At 45.2% G+C, this 27305-nt stretch overlaps 1 protein-coding gene across 1 annotated transcript in view; it reads right to left on the reverse strand.

The window, feature by feature from the left end:
- PRKCH (protein kinase C eta) overlaps nt 1–27305 on the reverse strand; it is a 113243-nt gene that overhangs the window by 84701 nt on the left and 1237 nt on the right. Inside the window, exon 2 of the mRNA XM_063399560.1 lies at nt 1730–1793. Within this exon, the coding sequence (XP_063255630.1) occupies nt 1730–1793 (64 nt within the window). The remainder of the gene's footprint in view (nt 1–1729; nt 1794–27305) is intronic.

Below are 27305 nucleotides of genomic sequence, written 5' to 3' on the forward strand. Positions count from 1 at the left end.
TGTAGGCGAGCAGAACCAAATTAAGATTTTGGTCAGAAGAACTCCTGATCAAACCAAAAAAACACCACTCATAGTTCAAGCACCACCAGGACTGCCTGCTTTGAATAAGCAAAGCAGGACAAGCAAAACAGGACAAACAAAATAGGGCTGTCTCAGGTGGGCCTAAAACCCCAGTCTCGATTGTTTTGGTGGGGAGTTTTTTCAGTTTTGCTAATTTTTCTTCTTATCCTCTGTTTCCTCCCTCTCTTTGCCCACTTTTTGGACTTTTACTTTACTGGAGGTAGACAGTGGTGCCTGAGACCCTGTGAATTTGGCTGTTTCCATAAACAAAACCACTAGCTCAGCACAAGAAGTCCTAGGGAGCAGGCAGGACGTGGCAGTGGCTGCCCTCCAGATCAGGGGGACAAGTGGGAAGCTGTTTTTTGAGCTTTCAAGTTGTGAATTATTCTCAGACTTTTCGCCAAAAAAAACTTAAAATTTCAAATACAATTCAGAGCCTCCACATTTCCAGCAGAACGGACAAAAGAAGAATTAAACATGATGTTATGAATGAGACCTCTCTGTGTACCAGAGGGAAACCTCCTCTTCATGAATACCTCCTTTACCCAGTGGCTGGGGAATGTCAGTGTCTGCAATCAGGCTTGCCCTGGATTAAGTCTTTTCTTGGAAACTCCAAATGTGACCATACATGGGAACAACCAGACAAGAAAAAACCCAAGAGCCATCTTTGATCTTCCTGTAAGTCTACATCCTCAAGAACAGCAGAGGAAACAGAAGTAAATAATTTCCAACATTTCCCTCTGAAAGCAGTAGCTGTACAAACATCTGAGCTCTTCATTTCTCATCTCTGAGACCTTGTTAGCAACATGCCCAGCCACCAGCACAGGTCTGAAAGACACTCTGGATTTATGCTCGTGCCCACCATCCCTGCTCAACCCTGCTTCAAATGGCCAAGCATGGCACTCGTGCATGTGGATACAAACTGGGATGTAAAACAGTAAAAGCCCTCCAGTTTCTTCTCTTTCCATCCCTGGCTCTGTCATAGGAAATTAAAGCAAATTTCTAACATCCTTTCCACCCCTGAAAGAAATTCCTCCAGGCCTCCCCAGCACACCTTGGCACTCTCCCTGTTCTCTGGTTACAAATATAAAGATTGCCTGGGTTGCTGCAGCACAGCTCACATTGGTATCCCAATAAACAACAGGGACATCAAAACCATCACACTGTAAAACACAGTTACCAAAAAAAAAGGCTTCCTGGATACTTTTTTGGGGCAGCTGTCACACTAAAAAGCTTGCAAGCTTCCTGTGCGAAGTGAACTCGGGAAACAGAAAAGCTCCTGAAGTAGATGTGAACCATTACGGAACAAAAATCATCCAGATGTTCTAAACGTGCTCTATTTTAGACATGCTCTGCTTTCTCCTCAGCTTGCCCTTCAAGAGGCAGCCAGGTGAAAAGCACAAGTGACAAAAACAATCTGCCTGAAGGACAACTGCAGGGAAATAAGCCAGAGCCAGCACGACCCTGCTCGGAGACCGGAGCAAGGGGCACACACAGCTCCAGCTGTCACCAACAGATTTCCCTCTTCTTGTCACTCAAGAAATCTCAGGCACACCACAGCATGTGGCCCCTGAAGAATCCAAACCTCTTGCACAGCTCTGGAACTGATGGCAGGGACACAGAGCAGAGTCCAGCTCCGAATGGAAACAAGCCAGAGTAACTCCCTTACCTTCTGTGAAGCTTCCTGTAAGAGTTATAACAACAAACACTTTTCCTTCTGGCTCCAAATCCACCTGAAAAAAAGGAAAGGAAATGTTAGAAGATTGGGTTTTTTTAAGGCAGAAATTCTTCTCGGCATTTTGCCTCACTAGTCCTGCCAATATCTGATAAAATTTGAACGTGTATATATTCTCATGCACATCTTAATTGAAAAAAAAAATAAAATCCAGCATCCTGTGGCCAAATTGTTCAGCATTCAGGGCTCCATAAAAAATAAGGAACTTGAGTGCTCCTTTTTCCTGGAAGTGCTGAACAATCTCAACCTTGTTCGAAGAAAAAGAAGTTAAAAAAAATAAAATACACTTTACAGTGTTCCAATTTGTGAGATAAATGAAGCAGGACTAACACTAAATTTTCTGAAAAGATCAAATGTGCAGCTGTTTCGAGAATTATATGGATATTTCCTCTCTATTATATTTTATCTCAGTGAAATTGTTTCAGTCTCTCAAAATACCATCATCGCTGAGGCAAATGCTGATTTCTTACATAAATCACCTTTTGGCCTTAAACCATAGGAAATAGAAAACTGTTAGTGCTGTTACCTAAGGACTTCTTGTCATTTAATCTAAATTAGATAGAGATAGAGATACAGAACATAATTTTAGGGATCAGAGATTCAATTCCAGTGTTAGTCAGCCTGTCCTTGAAAGAAAGCATTTATTTTTTGGTGAGTAGATTTTTCATTCTGAGATACATTTTCAATTAAGGTCTTGCTTTTGGTGGTGGTGTTTTTTGTATATATTTTTTTAATTTACCAGCTAAAATCACAGCTAAGGATACCTGATGTTTGAGTCAGGCTGTCACACAGAAAGCTCAGTTAAAAAAACAAAACAAAGAAAGGAGTAACATAGCACTCCCTGAATTTCCCACAAATTTTCAAGGTTAAAATTAGCACAGAGGAGCTTCACACCTCGTGCGTATCGATCACCTGTGCAGAACAGGAATTTTGAAAATGGAGCTCTCTGGGAGAATGAATAAAGATTGCTCATCCAAACCCTCCCTGCTCCTGCTGTACAACCACAGGATGATGAGCTCAGGCTGCCTCCCTTTCCAGGGGAAGTCCTGTGAGCCCTTTGAATTCCTCTCCAGAGCAAACACACAGCCCATCACTGAAATAAACCTCCAACACCAACCTGAGCTCCTGAGCAAGGGCTATGGACTGCCCCTGGCCCAGACAATTGCTTGTGGTTTCCAAAAAACGCTGCTGCCACGAAGCAAACTGGCAACAATATTAAGAGACTGGAAAAACAGAAAGGTGAACCCAAAAAGGAGCCAAACAGCCAAGCTCCAAATGGAAGGAAAGCACCTGCACTGCTGTAGGTGGGAGGAGGTGTCTGAGCTGGGCTGGCTCAGCAGGGTTAAGGTACAGAATGCTGACACAGCCCAGGAAAAACAGCTTTCTGGGCTAAGTGAAGGGGAAGCACAGACAGCCACACATTCCCCCAGCCCACAAGTCGTTGCAGAAGTAGAGAAATTGTGATTTAAACTGCTGGGAATTCGTTAGGATGAGCAGAAGGAATATTTCACCAAAAAGGATGAGCAGATTCCAGCTACAGTTCCGAGGTGCCACGCACACACTTTTATCAGGGGGACACAAAGCAGGGAAGATATAGCTGCTTGGGAAAACCCTAACCAAAATGCTGATTTTATGCACATTACATTCTACACTAAAAGAAAAAAAAAATTAACATCAGTCTCTTAGGGAAAATTTAAAGCAAATATTTAGCCTTGACTCCATATTAATTTTTGTGCTTGCTTGCACTGCATATTACACTGGTTTTAGGAAGCTGTGTTTGAACAGCCCTGTCTCCATTAATATTGAAGACATTCCCCAAATAGATTTCAACTCCAGCAATATCAGTTATCATTTTTGCCTAAATTTCAGTTCCCTGGAGAGATGAGTAGCTTTGTAAAGAAGTGGTTCTTTCCAAAATACATTAATAATCTATAATAACAGATAATCATGCAATTGATTTATGGCATACCAAGAATTCAGGTTTTATGGAAAAATCCTTACTTACTTAGGTTTCCAAAATCATTGCTCAGTGCTTATTCCATTTTCCTGCCAGTCTCCATACAGGATATGTCAGACTCCTGCTTCCACACTGACAAAGAGGATCCTTCCTCCCTTCTTCTGACACTCAATATCTCTGGTGGGATGTGGAATAAATCCTGTGCTCCTTGTTCAGTCTTAAAAGCAAAGGATTGTCAGGACTCAAGCATTTGGGATGAGGCCAGGAGATGCAACAAAAGCATCACCCACCTTCGATATAGGGCACAGACAAAAACTGGGCCCAAGTCCTGACACACCCTGCTCTCCATCTCTGCAAAGAGAATTCCTCTGCCCCAGCACAGCACAGCCCTCTGCCTACAGCAGCCTTACAAAACAGAAACAAATTCAGAAAGCAATAGCAGGAGATTTATGAGGGTTATAAAACAATCTGTCTCCCCTCCAGACTCCAAGATTAAAGACCAGTCAAATCCCCTACACCTACTAAGCAGCTGTGCTCGTGCTGTACCACAGCCCAAGAGCACAGGGCCAAGAGGACTTGAGCTACACTCAATATCTTCTTACAGAACATCTAAGAAGGATCTAATTAAAAATTACAGCTGAAAGGCTCCAAAATGAGGCTGAAGCCCCAGCATGCCAGAACTGCCGAAACTTTGGCACACCAAGGCTGATGAATGCAGGATCAGTGGGGAATTCTTGTCCTAGACAAGAGTTTAAACCAGACAGTCTTAAGGGTTTCTCTAGTCTTAAACTGATAGGAACAGAACAACAAAAGATAACATACAATGAAACGAAACAAAATGAAATAATAACAGACCACAGGGAAAAGTCTGGCTTTTGGTCTTGCTGTGATCTCCTTTAAGCATGAATTTGACCAGCTAAGTAGCAGCCAACCTGTACCTGAGATAACTCTCAGACATGTGGAATGTGCCCGAAACAGAAAATAGCACCTGACCTAAAAAACTGAAAGGAGAACATCTGACCACAGGCCTTAGCCAGCCTGAGAAACACCAGCAGCTCCCCAAGAGCAGCACCTGCCTGACAGGACGTGCTTCCCACCAGCACAGGGCCACCCTGAGCCACGGCCACACCACCAGAGGGGTCTCGTGCTGACGCCTGGGAGCTGCTCACGCTCGCTTGACCCGCGGTGCCGCTGCACCCAACGTGCTGAGCTGGGTGTGAACAGCAAGAGCCTCTCCCAGGCCCTGGGGGTGACCTCAGGCAGCCCTGCAGTACAGCCCCTGGTGCTCCTGCCCCTGCTTCACACCCTCAGCACCACCTTCACACCCTCAGCACCACCTTCACACCCTCAGTGCAGACACAGTTCGTAGCACACGCTTCAGGAAACTCGAGCAACCCAGCAGCTGCAGCTGGAGCTGGGCACGCAGAAATTGCCCTGAACCATCTGAAACCAGAGACCCACAGATCAGCAGGCTGGTACCCCACTGCTTCCCCAAAAGGAGGAAACTCCTGATAACTCCTGATACAATCCTTCCTCCAATCTTTCCAGTCACCAAAGCACTTCCACCACCAGCACCTACTTTCACAGACAGAGAGGGCTTCTCACCGTGTCCTGTTACTTAATAAGACCTGAGCACTTCAAAAGGAGGCAGCTGCCAAAGGACTGGCCCTCCAGCCATGGAAGGGATAACCCTACCTGGGCTGGCACCCAAGCCCTGACTGCACAGCTCCAGTGATTCCAGCACCTCCCAGCAGCAGCAAACACCCTCGGGATCCAGCCTCCCAACTGCAGCGTGGGTGTAACACAAGCACCAGGTTTTACTCCTCACTTCTTTTCTGTTTTTCATTTCCCAGCATTGACATTAAAGGCAAACCCCCTACATTTTCACAGAGAAACAGGGTGTTGCAGTATTAATGCTGACAGAGTTAATAAAGTCCAAAGCAGACCATAAAATCAGTTTGGGTCAACAAAGCAGCTGATATTCTTTCTTTAAAAAAGCAGGAGAAGCTCAAAGAAACTCAGCAGGTAGCACAGGTGATGCTCAGGGGGAATTCCTACACCATAATATAAGAGATAAGTGATACAGGAATGTAACCATCCATATGTATTTGACACAATTATCAAAGAGTAATGTGTACAGGGAAAAGCTTCCTAATGCCAAGATCTGTCTGGCATGGGATAAGTTATTTTAGGGAATCACAGGCTTATGCCTGGAAGGTTTAGTATCAAAGCCAAAGGAAAGTCCTGTTGTATTGTGAGCAAAGAAGTATGAAATTCTATGCATGCCTGATACTGTGAATGCTGTGAGGTACAGTGATCTCAGAATAAATCAAATTAAACTGGTGGCGTGCAGCATCAGACCACTGGCAGGTAGATCTGTAAACAATCACCACCCTCCCCTCTCTCCATCACTTTCATCCTCAGCCTGGTCCCCCAGGGAAGAACCAGGAGGAAAAACACAGACTTTCTGGCTGGTTTGAAGGTAACTTGGCCAAGTTTTAGCTCATTGTGTGCCTATCAGTAGTAGAACCTTTAGTCACCCTCAAGGAAATGAAGGCAGCACGTTTGTCCACAGCACAAGGGGCGGGAAGGATCAGCTGCTGGAGCTCAGCTGTAGCTGTGAGAACAGCACAGGATTCTGGCCCAGAGCTAAGCACACAGTTTAACTTCTGTTGAACTTCACAGCCCTACCAGGGAAAGCAAGGCTGGAGGATTTTGGCAGGTGAGCAGGTAAGGATGATGAGCTCAGCTTCATTACACTTCCACTGCCAGACACAAGCCTTTGCCAGGGCAGTGTGCTGGGAGTTAGGAACTCCCCTCTAACCCAATCCACTCACATGGTGCCCCGTGCCTGAACTTGCCGGGATTGTGCTGCTCCATGTGACTTCAAAGCGAGCTGCCAGCCACTGGCTTCCCACAAGGAGGGGCCCCAGAAACCACCTCACACCACAAAAGGCTCTGCTGCCATCATTCCCAACAGCAGGGCAGGTGTTATTTACTCCCCTTCTCCGCATTACAAAAATTAAGCCAGTTCAGGAGTAGAACAGAGGCAGGGAGACCAAAACAGGGCTCCTTAATCACATGCCTTCACACATATAATAAAAACTTGTCGTGCGTGATTCATCAGTGGAAGAGGTTTGGAAAACACATTCAGAAGGAGGGTAATCTCTCAGGCAACATATCAACACCCAGCTGAAGCATCCACTGAACTTGAAGAGCAGGTCTAGTGAGCTGGCCCCAGAGAGAGCCCGGCCTGCCCCTGGGAAAGGACAGGAAGAGGCAGATCCAAAGGGTGCCTGCCTGCAAGTCGCTCACTCTCCAAAATCAAGATGTGGTAGATAAGGTGGGCCTCCAGGATGAGAAGAAATCTTCAGCATTGCACCTGGCAAGAGCATTAAACCTCGCAAACACAAGTTTACAAGATTTTTTTTTTTACCCCTCCCATCCCCACAACAGATAACCCAGTCTGGGGAGTCTGATCCTGAGGCACATCAGAATCAGTGGGAATCTTTTTATTGTGTTTGGATCAGACACAAAAGATGACTGTGTTTATCCTGGAGCCTAGAACATCCTTTCTCCCATTGCTGCCCTGTCCTTCCCTCCCCACAGGCACAATCCATAAGCATCCTAGAAGCACAGCCTTTTTCTAAGGCATGTCAGTGCTGACCTGCCTTCAAAAACAGAATAGGCCAGACACTTGCAGTGAGCAAAGCAAATATAAAAGCTACCTAGGGACTTCATTAGTTTAATTAAACAAGTAGCAGTATCTTTTGACTTCCTACATAATTTTTAATTTTAATTAACAGAACTGCATATGTAATCAGTCATTTGTAGAGGCAATTCCCAAGGCTCTGCTCAGTCGAAAGAGCAGAAAATCTGGGTTAGGCTAAAGCTGGTTTTTCACATGCCTCTGGTTATTTCTTGTCATCTTCCTTGTTTAAGCTCTTACCAGATCATGCTTATGGAATGCCAGATCTTTCTGTATTTTAATAAGGTAGCACCTCCTTGGACAGGTCAAATGGCAATTTTCTCAGCCAAGCACACGGTGTCTGGATTAATCAGTCCCTCTTATACTTTTCTGAGGCTGACAGACACCTGTCTATCAAGTCAGACACCTTTGAAAATCCTCAGGGCTGTCTGGTACAAAGAAGATTTTGCATTTCCAGACCAACACATTAAAGTGTTTTTGCTACAAATGCACAGCATGCACTTTTAAGATTCAAATGAGGGTGCCTGAAAAAAAAAAAACCCAAAAAACAAAACCAAAAAACAGCAAACACACAGAGAACAGGGTACCAAGTACCTTCTTCTTGCTGCAAAGGCTGGCAGGTGCTCAGGGCAGCAATTCCCACTGCAGGTGCAGGGCTGGCATGGACAGCACTGGGAAAAGGCTGCCAATCCCACCTGCAATCACAGCTCCAGGTACCTTGAGTGTTGCAGCACACCTGAACAAAGTTCAGTACTCTGCAGCTAAACTCACACATGGGTGGAAAGCCAGTCTCTCTCAGAACTCCTATAACCAGTTATTCCAGCTATTATTGTAATATTGTCATTCTAATTTTTTGTTTCAGGACAGCTGCTTAAAATATTACTTTTGTTTTTGTTCAAGCTGCCTAATTATAAGCTGTGCACCAGCCATGAACAAGCATGCATAACTAATGACTCTTAGCCAATCCTGGACTCTTTAATCAATTTTAGTCTGGTTTCATCCAAGAGATTACCCACCTCTACAGGAGATTTGCTGAGGTAGGAACAAGATTTATTTATCCAGTGAAAATTCCTGCCAAGAAAACCTGCTTGAAGAGCTACAAATATAATACAGATTAAAAAAAAAGAGGTTTCAAGTCTTAAGAAAAAAAACAACAAAAAAACCCCAAACTTTCAAAAGCAGGAGCTAGAGCCTGCTCCCATGGTGTTACAGCAATTTATATTGCTTTTGAGAAATACCTCTAAAGCAATGAATGATTTAGAAGTAATGGTTCCAGGAAGATGCTCTATAGCAAATTTGAAAAAAAATAAAGTTAAAAAAAAGAGGAACACAGACACAACTGGTTCAGGGACTATCATGTTTTTGTTCTCCCTGTATTTTCAAAGAAAAACAACAACAACAACTCTCCACAGGGATTTTTTACCTTTTTTCCCAAGTTATGTGGCAGGGGAAGAGCATCCAATTGCCTGTTTATAAATTATCCAATTGCCACTGTTTATAAATCCCATGGTACTGAAGATTTCTTGAAGACAAGGCACTGATGCCAACAGGACCATCACCGAGTAAGAACCCCCTCCTTTAGAAATTTAAGTGAAATTCAAAACAAAATGGGGGGGACGTGGGAGAGTCTGAGAACGTCATGCACACACTGGAGTCTGCAACAGAGGAGAGCTTCCATCCACAGCCTCTCACAAGTGTGGGGCTAGAAATGGCCAGGCTGGAAAACGGGCTGAGAGGAAAATGTGAAGATTGACAGACCCTCCCAGTGAGGGTCCATTTCCTGAGGGCACAGAACATGCCAAGGGTGGGACAACTCTGCCACGAACAGCAAAGGTGCTGGAACCACCCCAGCGACAGCACACGGTGGCCAGGGGAGATGCCAGGCAGAGGAAAATGCTGCTCTGAGCCCCTCTGAGCAGCCCCTGCAGAGAGGAGGGGCAGGAAGCCCCCAGCCCCCTCCCACAGCCTGTGTGAAACCAGAATGGCGTGGGCAGGATGGATGCTGCCTTTCCCCACCACAAGCACATACAAGCAGAGCTTTAGCTCTGCTGAGCACAATTAAACCTTAATTATTCACCATTCATCTTTGTAACACCATGCCAAATACCACCATGTCCAGTCCATCACTGTATTTTCCTTCCAACTCCTCTTGTCTTCCTCCTACAGTTAGGTTTTTTTAAGGGATGGGAAGGAAAATCACAGATTACTTTAATTTCCCAAAGGCAAATACTGACATCAATGCAGGACCACGAAATTAAAGGATGGCAAATGCAGGGCTTCATTTTCAGCTGTCTGAACACTTGATTACAGCAAATACACCCATGCTCACAGTCAGTAGCTGCTATCAGGCTATCGGCTTTGCATATGCAGGGTATGGAAATCTGCCTGCAGGCACCTGTGTGTGCAACTGCAGGTAAAAGAGGCTGAAAGTGGGACAGGGTCTCTGCTCTTGAGGGGACTTCAGAGCACTGAGCAACAAACAAACAACAAAAATCTTCCATTTCCATGCAACAGTGACAACATATCAATAAACCTCAACAACCAGTTATTTCCAGCAAAACAAAGATCTTTCAACAGCTGTTGAGCTGGAGGTGCAAAGGGATGATCCTGACAGCTCATGTTTTATGTCTATCACTGAGCACACAATACAGGGATTGCCCCTCTCTATCTCCAAGAGATTATCAACAAGAGCATTTTCTGTCTCCTACATGAGCCCAATATAACTTGGCAGAAAACCCAGGAAACTGTGCCACTTTCTCTGCTTACAGTTATAAAGGAATAAATTCACTGACTGGTGCCAAGTAGGCAAGTTGGTGGCACTTCCCACGTGGAAACATTCCAAGGGCCACCACAAAGAGGTGCTGAGTGGAGCTTCCTCAAAGTAAGGCAGGGACACAGCTGAGCTTAGAACTGAGGCAGTGTCCCCCAGGAAGGAAAGGCCAGTGAAAAAGCAGGCCCAGGTAGCCCAGTGCACACCAGAGACTTGGGTTTGGCCCAGAGAGGAACAAACCAGGCACCAGGCAGAAATACAGAAGGAGAAACAAAAAAGATTGGGCAGAGAAGCAACAACAGTTCTCTCAGTCTTGAGAAGTCTTCCAAGGCACAGCATTCACCTTCAGCTTTAATTAACCTCCCTAACAAATCTAGGCAGACTTGATGAATCATTTATGACTTTACATTAAGCAGCACAGTCTGCACGTGGTCTGCAGGTTCTCTATCCAGGGCACTCTTGGTGGTTGCCCAGGGACTGTCACTGCACAGCTACAGCAGGACAGCACTCAGAGGTAACTTAGGGGCAATCCACAGGGTTGTACAGCATCAGGCACAGCCCCAATACCTGTTCATGGGTCTAATCCAAGGAGCAGGGACCCCTAAAGCAGCTGCACCACTGTGCAAAGACCCCCTGTGCAGCTGTGCCCCCAGAACTCTGCCCACTCACCTACTTGTGTTGTTCTCCACTATTCAGTGCTGGGAAATACTTTCTCATTATTCATGGGTTTTATTGCATAATTCTAAACTTCTAAGAAATTATTCTCATTTGAGTCTCCATTAGGTGTGTCACTATTTTAAAAATACTTTCCTACTACATGAAATTCATTTGGTGTACTGCTGCTTTTCCATTTTTGTCCAATAGCTCTTTCTTCTTTCTAAAACCAGGCCACAGCAGATGAGATCATGAACCATTAAAATCCATTAGATAAAAACCCACCAAATTTCTCAACACCTCAGGTAGAAAGGGGAAAGGTCACCATTTTCTCCTACTCCAACCATTTCTGTCAGATACTGAAGAGCCAAACACCATCCTTTTAACAAGAGTTAAAAGTTAAGTCCTGGGGGTGCAGCAAAAGGCACTCTGATGGAAAAGCTGAGTTATTTATGGTGCTTGATCACTAATAATGAGCACTGTAAAACTAAAAAAGAAGGATTCTGTAGTGAGATGCCAGGAAGATGGGGTTCCACAACACAGAGGTACTGACACAAACCAACAGCTCTGCAGAGGGCTTGATTTACAGACACCTTCCTTCTTCCCTCCCTTCGACATCAAGTGTTGGAAAGACCTTTATTGATCTTTACTGCACTGGGGACAGCTGGAACCCTAAAGAGGGGAGGGTAGAAGTTTCAGGCAGGCCCACAGTGCTGGCTGTCACTCAGGCTGCCATCCTGGTGTCACATCCCTGCAGTGCTGATCTCTCCTGAAGCCAATGCGACATCTCACGCAGATGAGATCCTGCACCCCACACACATCCCCCACATCACACACACCCCACACATCTCCACCTTCCCAAGAAAAGCCCCTCTGGGTGCCCAGCACATCTCACACCATCAGTTTTACAGAAAAGGAAAGCAATGTACAGGGATGGCAGGAGCAGAGGTAGAAACAGGGCTTGTCTTCAAAACCCAGACCTAGCCCACTGCACAGCAGCCACACTGCTTGGGAAAGTGCAAGGGAAATTCAGCAAAACCCACAAAAGCAACCTGGACTCGACAGAAGGCCAGATATCAAGAAGAGTTGATTGAAAGCATCAGAACTCTCAGTCTTTTCAGTGACTTTAAAGCATCAGAACTCTCAGTCTTTTCAGTGACTTTAAAGCCTTGAGTTAAGTGCACTGAGGAACACAGAACAACACCTCTGTCAGCATCACAATGAATTAATTTACGTGCAGGGTCAGGTTATCAGCAATATTTCTGGCAAAACCTAAGGTTTCAAATGGCATGTCTCAGGGGCATGCCAGTCTTTAGAAGTACAGCTCCCAGCATAGCTCACATTCCAATTTGAAGTGTTAATCCCATTACTCACCCTTAGTGAGGATACAAAAATGAGACATTAAATCCAGCAACTTTCAACCTTGGCATGGGCTGTAACACCGAGGGGAAGCCTAAGCATCTCAGCTCTGATAATTCTTCCCAGCTCTGGAATTAATCACAATGACTTCTTTCTTCCTCTTCTCACTTCCCCACCTGGCAGTTTCTTAGCACTGAAATTATTAAGGACTAACATTCATACCCAGCCAGTATTAATCCACCACATCCCCTCTCCACGTTGCAAGATGATTTGAGACAGAAGGATGAAAAGCAAACTATCAAATATGAGTGGCATCTCACAGGAGAGAACCTGCTTGGGACACAGGGAAAGATGAAAAGAAAGGTTTAAAAGTACTTTAACCCACATACTCCCTCTCCCATTCTCTGCCAAACAGTTATGGGATTGCTCCATTTCCCTGGTACACACATCCCAGAAGATCATGCAAAAACAGCAGCAGTTTCTGGCTGCATAGCCAATTAGATGCTTCCAAAGGTACAGGATAAAAAATAAATTAAAAAAAAAAGGAGTGCCAAGGCATGCACTCCCCCAGCATTCCTGAAGGTATGATGCTTGCTCCTGGTGTCCAGATGTTACTGCTCATGTCTCTACTCCAATCCCACGAGGTCCAGTGCTGGGAGCCACAATCAAGTCTTCATGCAGCAAAAAGAATGTAGGTTGCAGCTGACAACACCCAGAAAGGACACGCCACTGCCAACATTTGCTTTGCCAAGTTAGATCATATCCTCTTTGTAGAGTGGGTTTTGTTTATGGGTTTGGTTTTCTGTTTGGTTTTTTTTTTTTTTGGTGGGAATGATGGAAGAGTACAATCAGAATATTTCTGTGAAACAGCAGTTAGCAAAAAGGGTGCAGAGGTGAGGTTTTTCATGGGGAAAAACAGGGGGTTGGATATCAGTACCAAAAAAAAAAGGAAAAAAAAATCATCCTGAAATCCTGAGGCCAAGCATTACCATAAGAGACAGGCTGTCCAAGACCAAGCAATTTTTAGTCCTGTCGTGCCTGTGATTAGTTTCCCTCATCTACCTCATGAGAGAGATGATCTCACCACCCACTTGTGACCATAAAGTCACAGCTGTGACTGCAGCAATGAGGCTGAGCCAGGAAGGAGCTGAGCAGCACTGGCCTCCAGCCCTCCCAGGCCACAGGATGCTGACGAGGTGCTGTGACACTGGGATGTGCTGCTCAGCTGACCCAGCCACCTGCCTCCCTCTGAAGGACAGGAGGCTCTCCTGGGGTTTTGGTGCAACTGAAAGCCAACAGGCAGCTTCCAGCAGCATGCTGCCACATATTTCCCCTTTTCAGTATTTCTTTTTCCCTTTCCAAAGTGTGGTTTCAAGATGAGGAAGCAATGTGACCAAGATTTACCTTGGATTCAATAAACAGGAGGGTTGAGACACCCAGAAAGGGTATGCAGAGGAAAAGGTCAGAACATGGTTGGAGTGGTTTTGCTCACGGGTTAATCGAGAACATAACTTGGTGCTGACCACATTTCCCATTCAAAACTCAGCATCACCCACAAAGCTGCAGATAAACCTTCTGCTCTTCAAACAAAGCTTCTGCTGAGGATTGCCACAAGCCCCAGCACGTGGCAGTCCAGGGTAGGCCAAGAGCAGGACAGGCTCACTTACAAAGTCAGTCATACTTAGGACAACCTTCGCCATGTTGCCTCCTTGACAAATGTTTCGTTTCTTTGTGAATGGAATTGCATTTTATCTGTGCCAAAGTGTTGCATGTGTTTCACATACAAACATGCATGCTTTTAACTCCAGCACACTAATGTGTTTGAAGTATAAATTCCCTCCTGGAGAAAAGCACATCCTCACCTGCTAATGTGGATCTCGTGCTCCTCTTCCTGCTGACAAACAGCTCCTGTTGTGTGGGGGGACACATTCCCAAAGCAAGATTTTATTCACTCTGGGAAAAGTCACATCAGTTTTAGCCTTCTACCTTAATTTTCACCAGCTAAGGACACAAATCCCTTGGACAGCATCTATCTCTGAAAATAAAGCCAAATCACTTGCCTTCTTTAAGATTTATCAAGCCCTACAATACAAAGCCAAGAAGCCACTGAGTTCCTGTCCTCTCAGCAACCGCATTGGAGGGAAGTAAATGAAGAGATCCAGCCCCTTTTAATGACTGACCCACATTCAGTGAAGGGAAATATTACAAACACAGTTCCCTAAGAAAGATAATAAACACCTCACACTGTTCAACTCCTATTGCACATTATGCTGAAAGAGCCTGAGATAAGATTACAGTAGCAAGGAGTTTGATGGAACCATAAAATAAATAATGAAATGGTTTTGTTTGGAAGGGACCTTAAAAATAATCCAGTGCCAGCCCCTTGCCATGGGCTGGGACACCTTCCACTAGACCAGGTTGCTCCAAGCCCCATCCAGCCTCAGTTGAACAATTGATCCTGAACTGGAGCTTCTGACTCGATCCTGGCCGCACCACGAATCGCGACTTCTCGTGATTCTAAAAAACTCCTCCTGCAGCTCAGCAGAGCTTGAAAGGCTTCTGGGGCATTACCACACAGAGCAACGTGAAACAGGGGGGTGGTTTCGGATACTGAGATAGAAAGTCTGAACAAGTACTGACCCACTGGAAAATTCACAGCGAGAGATGGAAAGATCTGGTACTCTTCTAACACCTACAAGTTCTGGCTGTGGCTTAGCAGCAAGCCACAACACCATCTATTGTAAAGAGCACTGTTCCTGTGGAAACACTTGCTTAATACTGTCAGAGATGGAGTAAGAAGAAATTATACAGGTGTTCAGAATTTTGCAACTACCCGTTTACTGGCTAAAATATGTATATTCAAAAGAAAGAAAATTCCTTTCCTTATTGTTGGCGGTGAAAAAACATCACCAGACAGTTAAACAGCATCTTTTTGTGCAGTTGGAGTAATAATAAATAAATAAATAAATAAATAAATAAATAAATAAATAAATAAATAAATAAATAAATAAATAAATAAATAAATAAATAAATAAATAAATAAATAAATAAATAAATAAATAAATAAATAAAGCAAACCACATTCCATAGAATGATAGAATGTTTTAATGTTTTGGTTTGGAACAGACCTTAAAAATCATCTCATTCCTACGCCACTGCCACAGACAGGGATACTTTACCAAGATCAGGTTGATCCAAGCCCCATCCAACCTGGCCTTGAACACTTCCAGAGATGAGAGACCTGCACGTTTTTCTGCAAATGAAATTTCTTGTGAGCAGAACTATTAACATAAAAAGCCAGCTTAGTCAACCTAGAAATGAACCACAAAAGGTATACTGAGAAAACACTGAGGAGCTTTTTTGAGGTCACAATGATGTTTTCAGAGCAATCTTTCAGAAGCCAAACATGGGGACACCAAGGGCTGCTTAAAACTTGCAAACTCAGTTACTCTTTCTCACCTAATGTTCATGTTCAAAACAGGAACAGGCGCTTCAAAAATGTTACTAAAATAAGAAGGACATTGCTTAAAAACAATGAGTACTGCATATGCATTGCTGAGGCAAGTCTCTTTGCACTAAGCTTATTTATATATAGAAATAACACCAGTGACCTGCATTAATCACAGACACAGCTTTCTCCATGACAAAGGGAAATGACAAACTTGCAAGGGCACACCAGAAACTTTCTGAGATCACATCCACATAAGCCCAAACATGTGACAACTTGAATGATCTTTGCTCCTCTTTGAAGAAATCCACTCAGATCCTGCAATATTATTCTTGACAAAATCAGAATCACACAATTCTAAAATGAATCGAGTGATGATTTTAGATACAGCTTCAATTCTCTGTTCCAAGCCCCTTCTCAAAATTTCTGAAGCTTTTAATTCTAAGAATTCTAACCAAGATAACGTTAACCAGAGAGAACACAACCAGCCAAAAGGGTTTCTCCTTGCTAGCCACAGCGCCAGGCAAGAACCAAAATGAGTGTGTGTCGTGTTCTGCCCGTGCCACAGCACACAGGAGTTCACAGGCAGCTCCACACCACAGCAGGAACATCCTGCAGATGTGCAGAGAGAGAGAGGAGAGCAGCCACGGCTCCCAACCTCCCTTCAGCAGAGCACAGGTAACCTCAGCGCGGGGCGTGGTGCGTGTCCAACCAGGGTCATCGGAAACTGCTGCGAAAGCACAGGGCTGGTGATGGTTTAAGCTGAAGGAGGGTAAAGATCAGAGATCAGGAAGAAATTCTTTGCTGTGAGAGTGTGAGGCATGGCACAGTTTGCTCAGAGAAGCTGTGGCTGCCCCATCCCTGGAAGTGTTCCAGACAAGATTGGATGGGGATTGGAGCAACCTGGTCTGGTGGGAGGTATCCCTGCCCATGGCAGGGGGTGGAACTTCGATGATCTTTAAGGTGCCTTCCAACCCAAACTGTTCTGTGACTCTGTGAACTGGTAAATCATTAACCAAGTTCTTTGGTAGATACAACATACAGGGAGAAGCCATCCTGGCATCAAGCCTTGACCAAAAGCAGATTAAGGGGCCCCAGCTGCCCCAAAATTCCGCTCCCGCCCCCTCTTCCGGCCGCCACCCCTCCTCTGCAGAGGCAGCACAGTGGACGGTTGCTTTCGCACGACTCCAAAACCACAGCAGACAGCCCCCCACACTGACTGGAGCCTGACTGATGGTTTCTTTAGCAAGCTCAGCTGTGAAATGGGGTGGGCGAGAAGCAAGCAGGAAGTTCTCCACCTCTCCTGCTGCACAGCGACTGCCCATGGGGCAGAGGAGGGCAAAAAACCTGCTGGGTGCCCTCCTAGACCTGCCCTGTCCAAACTGCTAGAGCCCACAAGTCACAGCCCTGCTGAAAAAGTGCCCCATCACATTTAAGCACAACTCATTCCTACACTGGATGACCTCAGAAGTGCTAGATTAGCCCAGACAGAAGGGTTCATACTAGCACATGAACCTATTTTGTCTACAAGAGGCTGAAAAACACTCTGTGAGGACGTGCAGCAGAGCCTGGATTTTTGACACTTTATTCCTGATCCTCCAGAATCCAGGAGTCTGCTCTTCATTTCACCACTGTCATTCCCAGAGGACACAAGCTCTAAGGATGAGGATACAGTGAGTCTTGGCCTGCAGAGACAGCTCCTAAACAGTAAATATAGGGGGTCCACTGTCCTTTAGATAGAGCTGGAGATCTGAGCTTCACCCTGTGCAAATACACCAAAGAAACTTTTACCTATTCCTGTACCTTTATTTTGCCTACATCATACCCTTTTTGTCCCTCAAAGGGAAAGAACAAAGCTCCACAGGGCTCATTAGAACAGCTCTAGACCTTACTCCTTTCTTGGACATGAGCAAAATGGATTTGAAGGTCTAGGTTTTGATAAACCATTCAGCAAGAGAAAAGCAGAACATGTTCCCTTCTAGAATCAAGGAATTGGGAAAATATCCTCTTTGTTGGCAAGATAGGCAAGACTCAAGCTAATTATTTGAAAGCGTGGTCAAAATGAGTTACAATCATTAGGTACTGATAGGATTATTGGAACAGGGGGTAGTTTTTGAGAGGAAGATGGCTTATCTTTTCCAGTTCTGCTCCACTCTAGGCTGAGAACAGCTTAGTTGCTTGTAGAGTGGCTACTAAATGACCATAATTACATTCCATTATATTAAAGAAGATTAAATAAACCAGCATTAGGTTTTTAAACCACTCTTAGGTGCCACATCAGGAACAAGGGACAGAAACTTCTAAATAAGGAAGCTGATTGCAGGGTCATTTTCAACCATCTCCAATAAAGCGCCCTCCTCACAAACCAGTCTTGTGAGCAGCTCTTGGCAAGTACCCAAAGCTGGACTTTTTACTGCTACTGAGTAAACAGATAATGAAGTGATAAGCGTGGATCTCCTGTAGAAAACTGATTATCAGCAGCAATACTCCCACCAAGCCCTATTGAGAGATGGAGGCTCACCCCACACACTCATCACCACTGCAGTTTTTGCATTAACAGTGTGTTCAAATGAGCAGCTTTGACAAGGAATCCCACCACGGATTTGGACCCCACGGAAATGCCTTCCTCACACGGAGGCTCAGGAGCAAACTGCCTTAGAGAATAAATTTTCATTGAATATATTAATGTGAGATGCCTCCCTCTGTGAACGACCTGGATAATAAACTCATCGACGGGAGCCAATTCCTCCCTCTTTCTCAGAGCACCACGGGCACTCGCTGAGCCCAATAAATAATGTACAACCCAGCCATCATTATCAACTCCTGCTGCATGCAGGAAGGGGGAAGGAAACGTGTCCAGCTCTTCTCCCAGTTAGCCAGTGCCAATGCTGGCAGCGTAATTCCATCGAAGCCATGGGGAATCCACTGACATAAACATCCCAAGAAGCAGCAGAAGCAAACACCAGGCTCCTGCTCTGCTGGAATCTCATAGAAGACACAGGCAAACTTTTTTAAAAACAAGTGAGAAAGGAAGAAGGCAACTTTCACAGTGATGTTATTAAAAATTGATGCCAGAAAGAGGTGAGGTATGGAGAGCTTCGTGTGTGTACCAGTTTACACGTGAGGGAAGGATAACATTTAAAGTATGTAAAATTTAAAAGAACTGAAGGATATGAGACAGAAGAAAACATTCAGTGAATCAATCCAAAATTTCACTACTGGGAACTCTGTTTCTCCTCTGCTCTTCAGTCCTGAGGAAAAGGCCAACAAGCTGTATGTCCTTGTTTACCAAGAAAGTAAATGCAGGACGAAGTAGGAATTCGAACAGGATAAGCTAGTCTTTCACTAGTCATTCCTGATTTAGACAACCTTTGTTACTCTGAAGGAGCAAAGCCCAAAACTGAATACATTTAGCATGGGATGAGCACACTGACCAGTCTAGGTGGAGAGAATCCCTCTAGGAACTAACTCCCACATTGACAAGCCAGCTCCAATGCTCTCAGAGACAGCACTGATTTGCAGCTATGTTGTCTATTTTGTCAGATAAAAGCACTCTGGAGCACAGACATCCCATGCTGACTTCTACTGTCATAGTTAAACTGTCAATCCATCCTTAATGTGGGGCCAGCCAGCTCCAGAGAGCTGCTACAACCCTAAATGATCCCTCTGACAGTGCACTTCTCCCTCTGACTCACACCCACAGCACTCGGCACCACCACAACTGGTCCTGCTTGAACCTACTACAGCATCCATAAAGCTGTGAATGATGGCAAACATTTTTCTAGCCAAAAATGACAAAAGGATTCCCAAGCTAAGACCACATTGCTATAACAGGAGGTTTAACACTCTAAATTTAGCAAGTGGAGATGTACATGAAGACTTTAACTTACAAGGGATGTAAAATTAAATGTACTTATGAGAAAAAATGCAAAAGATCATGCTATGCTAAAATGCAGACTAATGACAAAGGAATTCAAAAAACAAAAAGAAGCAAGCAAAGGCAAAACAGAAACCACAGAGCAGGCCAGAGAGTGAGAGAGAGCTAGAAACCAGAGGTGCTGTAAGAGGTGTGAGCTGCTTTTTCACACCAAATGAGACCAGCTGGCAAGTCAAAATTCTGTCTCTGAGAATGGCTGACATAGAATATATGAGAGAAAGGCAGGAAAAACACCACAGTTTCAGATAGGGAGGTACCACCTCAAATCTCTCCTCAGCTCCTGGATGCACATAAAAAGACAATCTGTCACTGTGATTCTTAATATTAGATATAAAGTCCTGGGACAGCAGAGACACACAGCCTGTTTCTCACATCCTGTCCCTCACTAGCCTCATTCTGAGAGATCACTGGGCTCTACTGATCTGTTAAGTGATTTCACACTGCAAATGATTGTACTGATCTTTTTTTAAACATACAGAGACACGCAACACTCATACAGCAAATCACACGTTTAGAAATGTGTCTTGCATGGATGCATTTTCCTCCTCTCCCCATTTTGACAGAAATATCTGTTCTGCAATAAAAAGTTTAAAAAAATAAGAGAGAAATTCCACTAATAAGGCCTAAATAGCATTCTTATGTTGGTTAAAAAAATAGATTATTTATTCTGCCTCCCATTTCACAAACTGTGGTCAGCTACCAGAGCTGCCCAACTTGTGTTTGTGCACCAATACTTCATCTCCTGCCTGCTCCACAGAAAGGAGATACCTCCTGGAAGGAGTCTGGAGAGCTGCCACTGTATCACTGATACAAATACAACCAACTCACGAAACTCAATACTTACGAAACTGGGCAGGTGAACACCAAGAAAAAGCCCTTGTGTAATGTCATCTAACAGATTCATACCTACCTCCCTCCTTCTTCCCCTGCCAATATTTTTTTGTACTGGCAAAGCTCCTGGGTAAGCACAGCAGCTGGGTTTCAGTGCAGTGTGAGCTGTGCTGACCCAAAAAGGGCAGGTCCACACCACACCATGGAGCACAGAAATTCCCATCCAGAGCCAGGGAGGTCCAGCCAACAAGGGAAAATCTTATCCCAGACCTGACATCCCAAACACCCTGTGGCTTTGCAGCCCAGGACTGCAATATTCCCCAGGATGGGCTTAATTGCTTTGCAATGTGGCACTCAGAGGAGACAGCCTGGGGTGTCACATCCATCTGTCGGACAGGACACAGGCAGCCCCTGTCTCTCTGCCCATTTTGAGGGCTGCATCTTTCCATCAGGACACAGAGCACCGGTGGGCTGGAGAGCACGGGGCTTCCTGGAGATGCAGTGGGTCTCACAAGGAAGACTAGCCAAAAAAAAAAAATAAAAAATACCATGGTAGTTACCAGAACAACTCTTCTGCCTGCAAGCTGCCCCACATTGGAGGAGCCCCAGGACAGAGCAGCGCAGCGAGCGGGGCCATCAGCCGGTCAGACTGCCCTGGCAGCCTGCGGGATAGATCTGGACATCGATTAAATGCCTCTGGTCTAGCACAACAAGGGCACAAAAGGTCTTGCAGGGGCAGTGAAAAAGCAATTTTTTCCATCACCTTGGGCCCAGGACAGACACTGAATATCAAGAGCACAGGAGTTGCTGAGGGATGCTGGCTCCCACACGGCACCATGCTAACGCGACAAAAGCTGCCTCACATCTGCTCGTGGTGCTGGCCTCTGAATGAAAGCAGGATGGTTTCCTCAGCAATTGACCTCCCTAAGTGATGAGAACATCTCATGATATCAGAGCATACAAAAATATCATTGGCATTGCAGAAGTGTAGTTGTTTGTCTGGCTTACCCTAAGTGGCTTAGCAACGTTAATTGGACGCTTCTGGATGCTCTTTGTTTCAGATACACATTTATCTCTGGTATCATGATTATAAAGCAGGTCTTTCCCTCACAACCAGCCAGCAAAGGGGCATGGCTTGGGAGAGGAACAACCACGTGGTGATCTCCACCAGGACACGGCACCAGGTTAGTTATTCAGGACTCCAGCCTGGGTCCAGCACGGCCCCTCAGACAGCACAGGGGTGGAGCAGGCAATCAGAGCTAAAATTGCTCATTGTCTCCAGAAGAAATTAGATTTGCAGCAGGGTCTGACATGTCTTAACTACATGCCTAAGTAGGATGAAATCTGGGAGGAAAGAAGGTGCCATGGCTGATCCAGGATCCTTGTAAAAGCTGCCAGTAACTCATTTCATGTGGTAACTCTGCTGTTCATCTTTTTCTCCATGGTTACACAAAAGGTCCCCAGTTTCCTGGCTGTATTAGCAAAGCACAATAGCTAAAGCCTAAAACATCAAAGGAGCTTTGATAGTTTGTGAAGAAAGGGTGGGAGTCTTATTCACTTCAGTAAGGGATATGTTTTTCATATTGAATTACCCTGTAAATCAGGAGACTTTCTAATGGCATTTCAATAGCTCAAATGGCCCCCTTGACGATCCGTTCTGCAGAGTTTATTGCCTATAAGCTCAAAATGGCCAGAAACCAAATCATTACTCAGAAAATACTCCAAACAGAAAGCCTCTGACAGCCTGGGTGAAATGTGCTTTTCTAAAAGACCTGTGGAAAAAGCTAAATATAAACCACTAACAGGGTGAGGCAAGGCCTGCAGGGCTGGGGACAGAGCTTCCTGGGGTGCTGGGCTCACTTGTGCTGCGGTCACCCTGCTGCCCCCTCCTCCTCCTCCTCACAGACTCTCTGCACAGAGCACCCCCAGGGCTGCGGGTGCAGGTCTGCAAACATCTTCTCATGAGCTTCTAACATGACCAACACTGCCAAAGGCAACGTGGTCATCAGCCCTTGGCTGCCTCTTCTCCCTCCAGCCAGGGCTGGTTCAGCAGCAACACCATCAGCAGGAATGTAAAGGTAACCCTGGCAGCAAAATCAGCCCCCTACTCCAGCCAACCACATCAGCAATGCCTTGACAGAATCACAGAACAGTTTGTGTTAGAAGGGACCTCAGAAACCACCTCATTCCACACCCTCTGCTATGCACAGAGACACTTTCCACCAGAGCAGGTTGCTCCAAAGCCAAATCCAGCCTGGTCTTGAACACTGCCCAGGATGGGGCATCCACAGCTTCTCTGGGCAACCTGTGCCACCCTCATTGCAAGAAACTTATTCCAATCTAAATCTCTCCTTATCAGTTTAACCTTTTGCTGTCTCTCCATGTCTTTGTCAAAAATTCCTCTCCAGCCCTATTGTAGCCCCTTTAGGGAAGGTGCTGTAAGGCCTCCCTTTTGCCTTCTCCAAGCTGAAAAACCCCAACTCTCTCAGCCTGTCCTCACAGCAGAGGTGCTCCAGCCCTTTGTGCATCTTCATGGCCTCCTCCAGACTCCCTCCAAAAGTCCACGTTCTTCTTTGATTGGGGCCCCAGGATGGATGCAGTACTCCAGTCCATCATTCCAGCCACCTCAAGGTGACTGCCACTGCCCTTGGTGGCAAGAGTACCCAAAGGGTTCCCATCACCCATGTGACCATTTCCCTCCAGGTCACTGCAGCACCTCATTGTCTGGACTCTGTCCTGCCTTATCCTCCGAGAATTCTGGCTCTGCCCTGGGCATAGAACTGCCCTCCTCAGCCACAGTCCCAGATGAATGCAATGACAGCTTTGAAGGGGACAGGAACACTGTCAAAAGAGGCAAACCCACACCTTGGAACCCACACTCAGCTCAAAGCCAAGACAGGAACTCCAGTCCCACACCCCTTTACTGGCCCCTATCACTGGAAACTGGCTCTCCTCATGCTTGGGTCAAATCTTCCCAGCCAAACACACTCTCGAGCAAAACACCCATGTTCTCCAAAGATTCTCACAGTTGCCAGCCAGGCCTTTTATTGGGCAGGAGCAAGAAACAGGACTCCAAATAGCTCCACTTCTGATGCTGAAACAGGGCAGTACGTGTGCAGCTCTTTGTGACAGGCAGCTGTCTCACCTGCCTCCATCAGAACAACTGTTCTCAGCATCACACCCCCCCACACTGTTAAACACCTGAAAAACAGCAACAGTTTTTCCCTTCGTTATTACAGCCTTTGTTTTAGGCTGCAGGGCACTCAGGTAACTGTGGTGCATGGGATTCTGTTGGCATTCTGAAGGGTCTGTTGACAGGGCCAAAGGAAAACTGTATTCTAAAGGAAAAAAAGAAAAGCTGAAATTCCAGTAGCTTTCAAACCCATCTTACCTTCTGCAGTGGGTGTTTCTCTCCACAAGTCCTATTCAACATAATAACTGCATATCAGTAATAACAATTACAGAAACAACTTAGAGCTTCCAAAAAGTTAGGGAAGGAGCTCATTTTACTCAAGCCTAATTAACACAGTGTGACCTTCACACAGATCAGAGATGTGCAGTGTGTACATCACTGTTGTGTGCATGGAAGCAGAACTCAAAGGGACTTCACCCCAGCCTGCTCCTGCCCTGTGGAAGGAGACACCATTTATTACAGCTCTACAAGCTTAGTTCATCTCTACAGTTGGGCAGACACAAAATACTGCACCACAAAACCCTCTGTCAAGACCTACAAAGTATTTTGGCTTCCTGAAGCAACTTTTGCCCATCTGAAGAACTCTGCAGCCCAACAGGAGTCAAAAGAATCAGCAACAGTATCCTATTTGACCTGCAGCACACTGCCTCTCTGCCATGGTCATGATGCTCTGGAGAGAAGTTGACTTATCTTTTAACTCTTGAACTTAACGTTCAACAAATAAAATTGTATATAAATATACTGCTTTAAGGAAGAAAAAAATCATGGGGAAGGATACAGGCAAAAGAGCTGAAGTGAAGGAACGCACAAGAATTGTCTTTATCTCTTCCTGCACACAAGCAAAAGGCAACAAACTCAGGAAGTTGAGATTGGCTCATTAATCTTATAGCCCATCTGTTATGTGATTTCCTTCATGATTTGCTACTCTCATGATTTGCTACTTCAAGATCAAGGTTTAAATTTCTACTCCTTGTTAAAGTCTTAGAAATTATGGCATCTCCACCCAGGGACTAACAATTTTTACAATCATGATTAAATAATTCCCTTGCAACGAGGCCATTCAGTATCTGTAAAGAGTATTTCACCGAGGTTAAAAATTACTTCAGCTTCTACATAAAACTTGTACGAATAATCCTAGGTGTTGTAAATGTATCTCATTTCAGCTACACTGAGTACTCCACTTGTTTCACTGATATATGACAGCTTTCTATACTGCACTCAGAGACAAAGAGGAGATAATAACTTTTAAAGGTGCATACATCAAATAAAAAGATCCTAGCAGAGGCTAGTGCAAAACTAAATGCTTTCAAGAGGCACGTCTCATCCCCAGTGTAAACCCCAGCAAACACTGCAGAGAGCAGGCAGCTCAGCCCCCTCCTGCCCTGCACCTGGCCATGCACACCTGTGTAAAATGCAACCATGCAGGTTTGCACAGTCTCACACCCACACAGGCAAACCCTGCCAGAGACAGAACACGGCGCGGGGAGACCGCGCTCAGCTCGGACCGCGTTAGAGCACGACAAGGGCAGGACAACTTCACTGACAACATGAATAAAAACTGCTTTGCCCAAACCTGACAAGTGAATATAAGGAAGGGGAAACAGCGAGAAAGATCTTGAAGTTAAAGAGCTCTTGCAAATTTGATCTGGGGAAAATCGGTCAAACGTGTGTAACAACTAACACGCGAATTAGAAGAAATCCAGACCGTGCTAATGGGTTTACTAGAAAGGCTTTGGAAAACAACCCAAATGGTTAGAAGGAAAAGGGTTGGTTTTGAAGTCTCTGAAACATGAATTTCAAAGCAAGAACACTGTCCCAGCACCCAGTGGGATGACTCAGGTGCATAAGCATTACAGATGAGACAGCTCATGTCCATACACTTACTCATCTGCATAAGTGTTCGGGGTCATAATTGCAGTGATGTACCTGCAAGTCATCTGGGAAGCACCAGCTCTTTCACACCAACTGCTCCTCCTTGCCTCTCGCTGAAACTTCCTACAGTTCTCACAAGACGTGCTGACCAATGTTACAGCTGATCACTTCTTTCTGGTTTTTTTTCCAGCAGGAGAAAATCTATGTTTACAAACAGAGCAGCATGAGCCTGAGAGCTGATGCCAAGACTGCCACAGGTAATTCCTGACAGCTCCCTCTCAAGGAGCAGAAGCAACCAACTGCCCTGTTTGCCTGTTACTAACCATTTGGATTTTACCAAAATACTGTTTTCCTTGTCTCTGAAAGGTGAACATAAAAGTTCTATTTAAAATCAAAATGAAAAATTATGCACAGCCAAGTAAGCAAAAGCCAGGTTAAACTTGGAAGGATTCACTAATTTTTCTCTCACTCGATTCACTCCTTAGTTGCCTATCTGTGCTTTTATTTTAGGGATGGACAAAGGAGATGAATGAAGGATTTGGGAGAGGAGGTGTTTCAAATCATCTACATTTCCTAATTGTGTTTTGCATCGTGCCAGCAGCTCGTAGACCTTGGGTTAGTACAAACCAGCATTTCCTACCCTTCTGATTACACAAACTCCCGTGACAGCCTTGCTGGATTTATCAAGACATATTAAATTATCAGGGCAAGATGCTGTTCCCTGTCATCATGTGATCCAGACTGCATGCTATGCGAGATGCTAACGAAGCAAATCAGAAGGGATGGGAGAGAGAAAGGCAACAGAAGACAAACATTTGCTCATTCCCCACTAAATCCACCCCAGCTGTAAGTTTCAGACATTAATTTAAAGGGAGAGCAGCAGCTCTAAGCCTCTGTCTACATGCCCAGATATAAAATCAGTTTATATCAGTCTAGTTAAAAGAATTCACTGGTTTCCCACCCCCATTGCACCCATCACCTCACAGGTGCAGCAGCTCATAAAACACATGTCTATCCTGCAAGGATTAGAAACTTTTCCCTCACCAAAGACCAGATGAGTATTTCAGGCCACAGTCTGCATCTGCCCTAAAAAGCAGCACTGCAGGATGGTCTAAATGAAAGAAATGTACATGCACCCACACCAGCAGCAGTATTATGCCAGGTATTTTAGTAATGTAAATAAGGCCACCACCTTTGCACAGAGCAGTCCCACCCCACCTCCAGTGTGACCAGGACTCCAGCCTCCCTAGAGGACAGGGCCTCTCTCACCAGCAAACAACCCCAGCAACTCAAACACCAAAAAGTCCTTCAAAATCTCAGTGCTCTATCCCAAGCTCACTCCTTTGCCTTGACCACAGGGGTCTGTTCTGTATCTGAAACTGGTTTAGCACAGATCCCAGGATACTTTCCAGGGGACAGGCAGCCTGGGAAGCTGGGCGTGCATCCACCAGGCAAACCCCATGGCCTCAGCTCTGGCTGGGGCGTCAGGACCAACACCTCAGCTAAGGAGAGACTGGCTGGGACCCATCTGTCCAACACAGAAGTCCCATCTGGGACTGTCCGAGAACACCTCCAGTGCATGAAACTCAGGCTTATCCATAAGGCACCTAAGTAAAATGCCCCCAAATATACATGTATTAATCATTGCCTGTAATCACCCCAAAGGTGTAGCATCAGACCTCAGCTACAGACACTGGCTGAGAGTAGAAAGTACCAGCATTCCCCCCAGTGATACGATCAAGATATCTATCTGTTCTCTACACTGTCAGCTCTCCTTCCT

The sequence above is a fragment of the Prinia subflava genome, chromosome 5, assembly GCF_021018805.1.
Source record: "Prinia subflava isolate CZ2003 ecotype Zambia chromosome 5, Cam_Psub_1.2, whole genome shotgun sequence".
Lineage (NCBI taxonomy): Eukaryota > Metazoa > Chordata > Aves > Passeriformes > Cisticolidae > Prinia > Prinia subflava.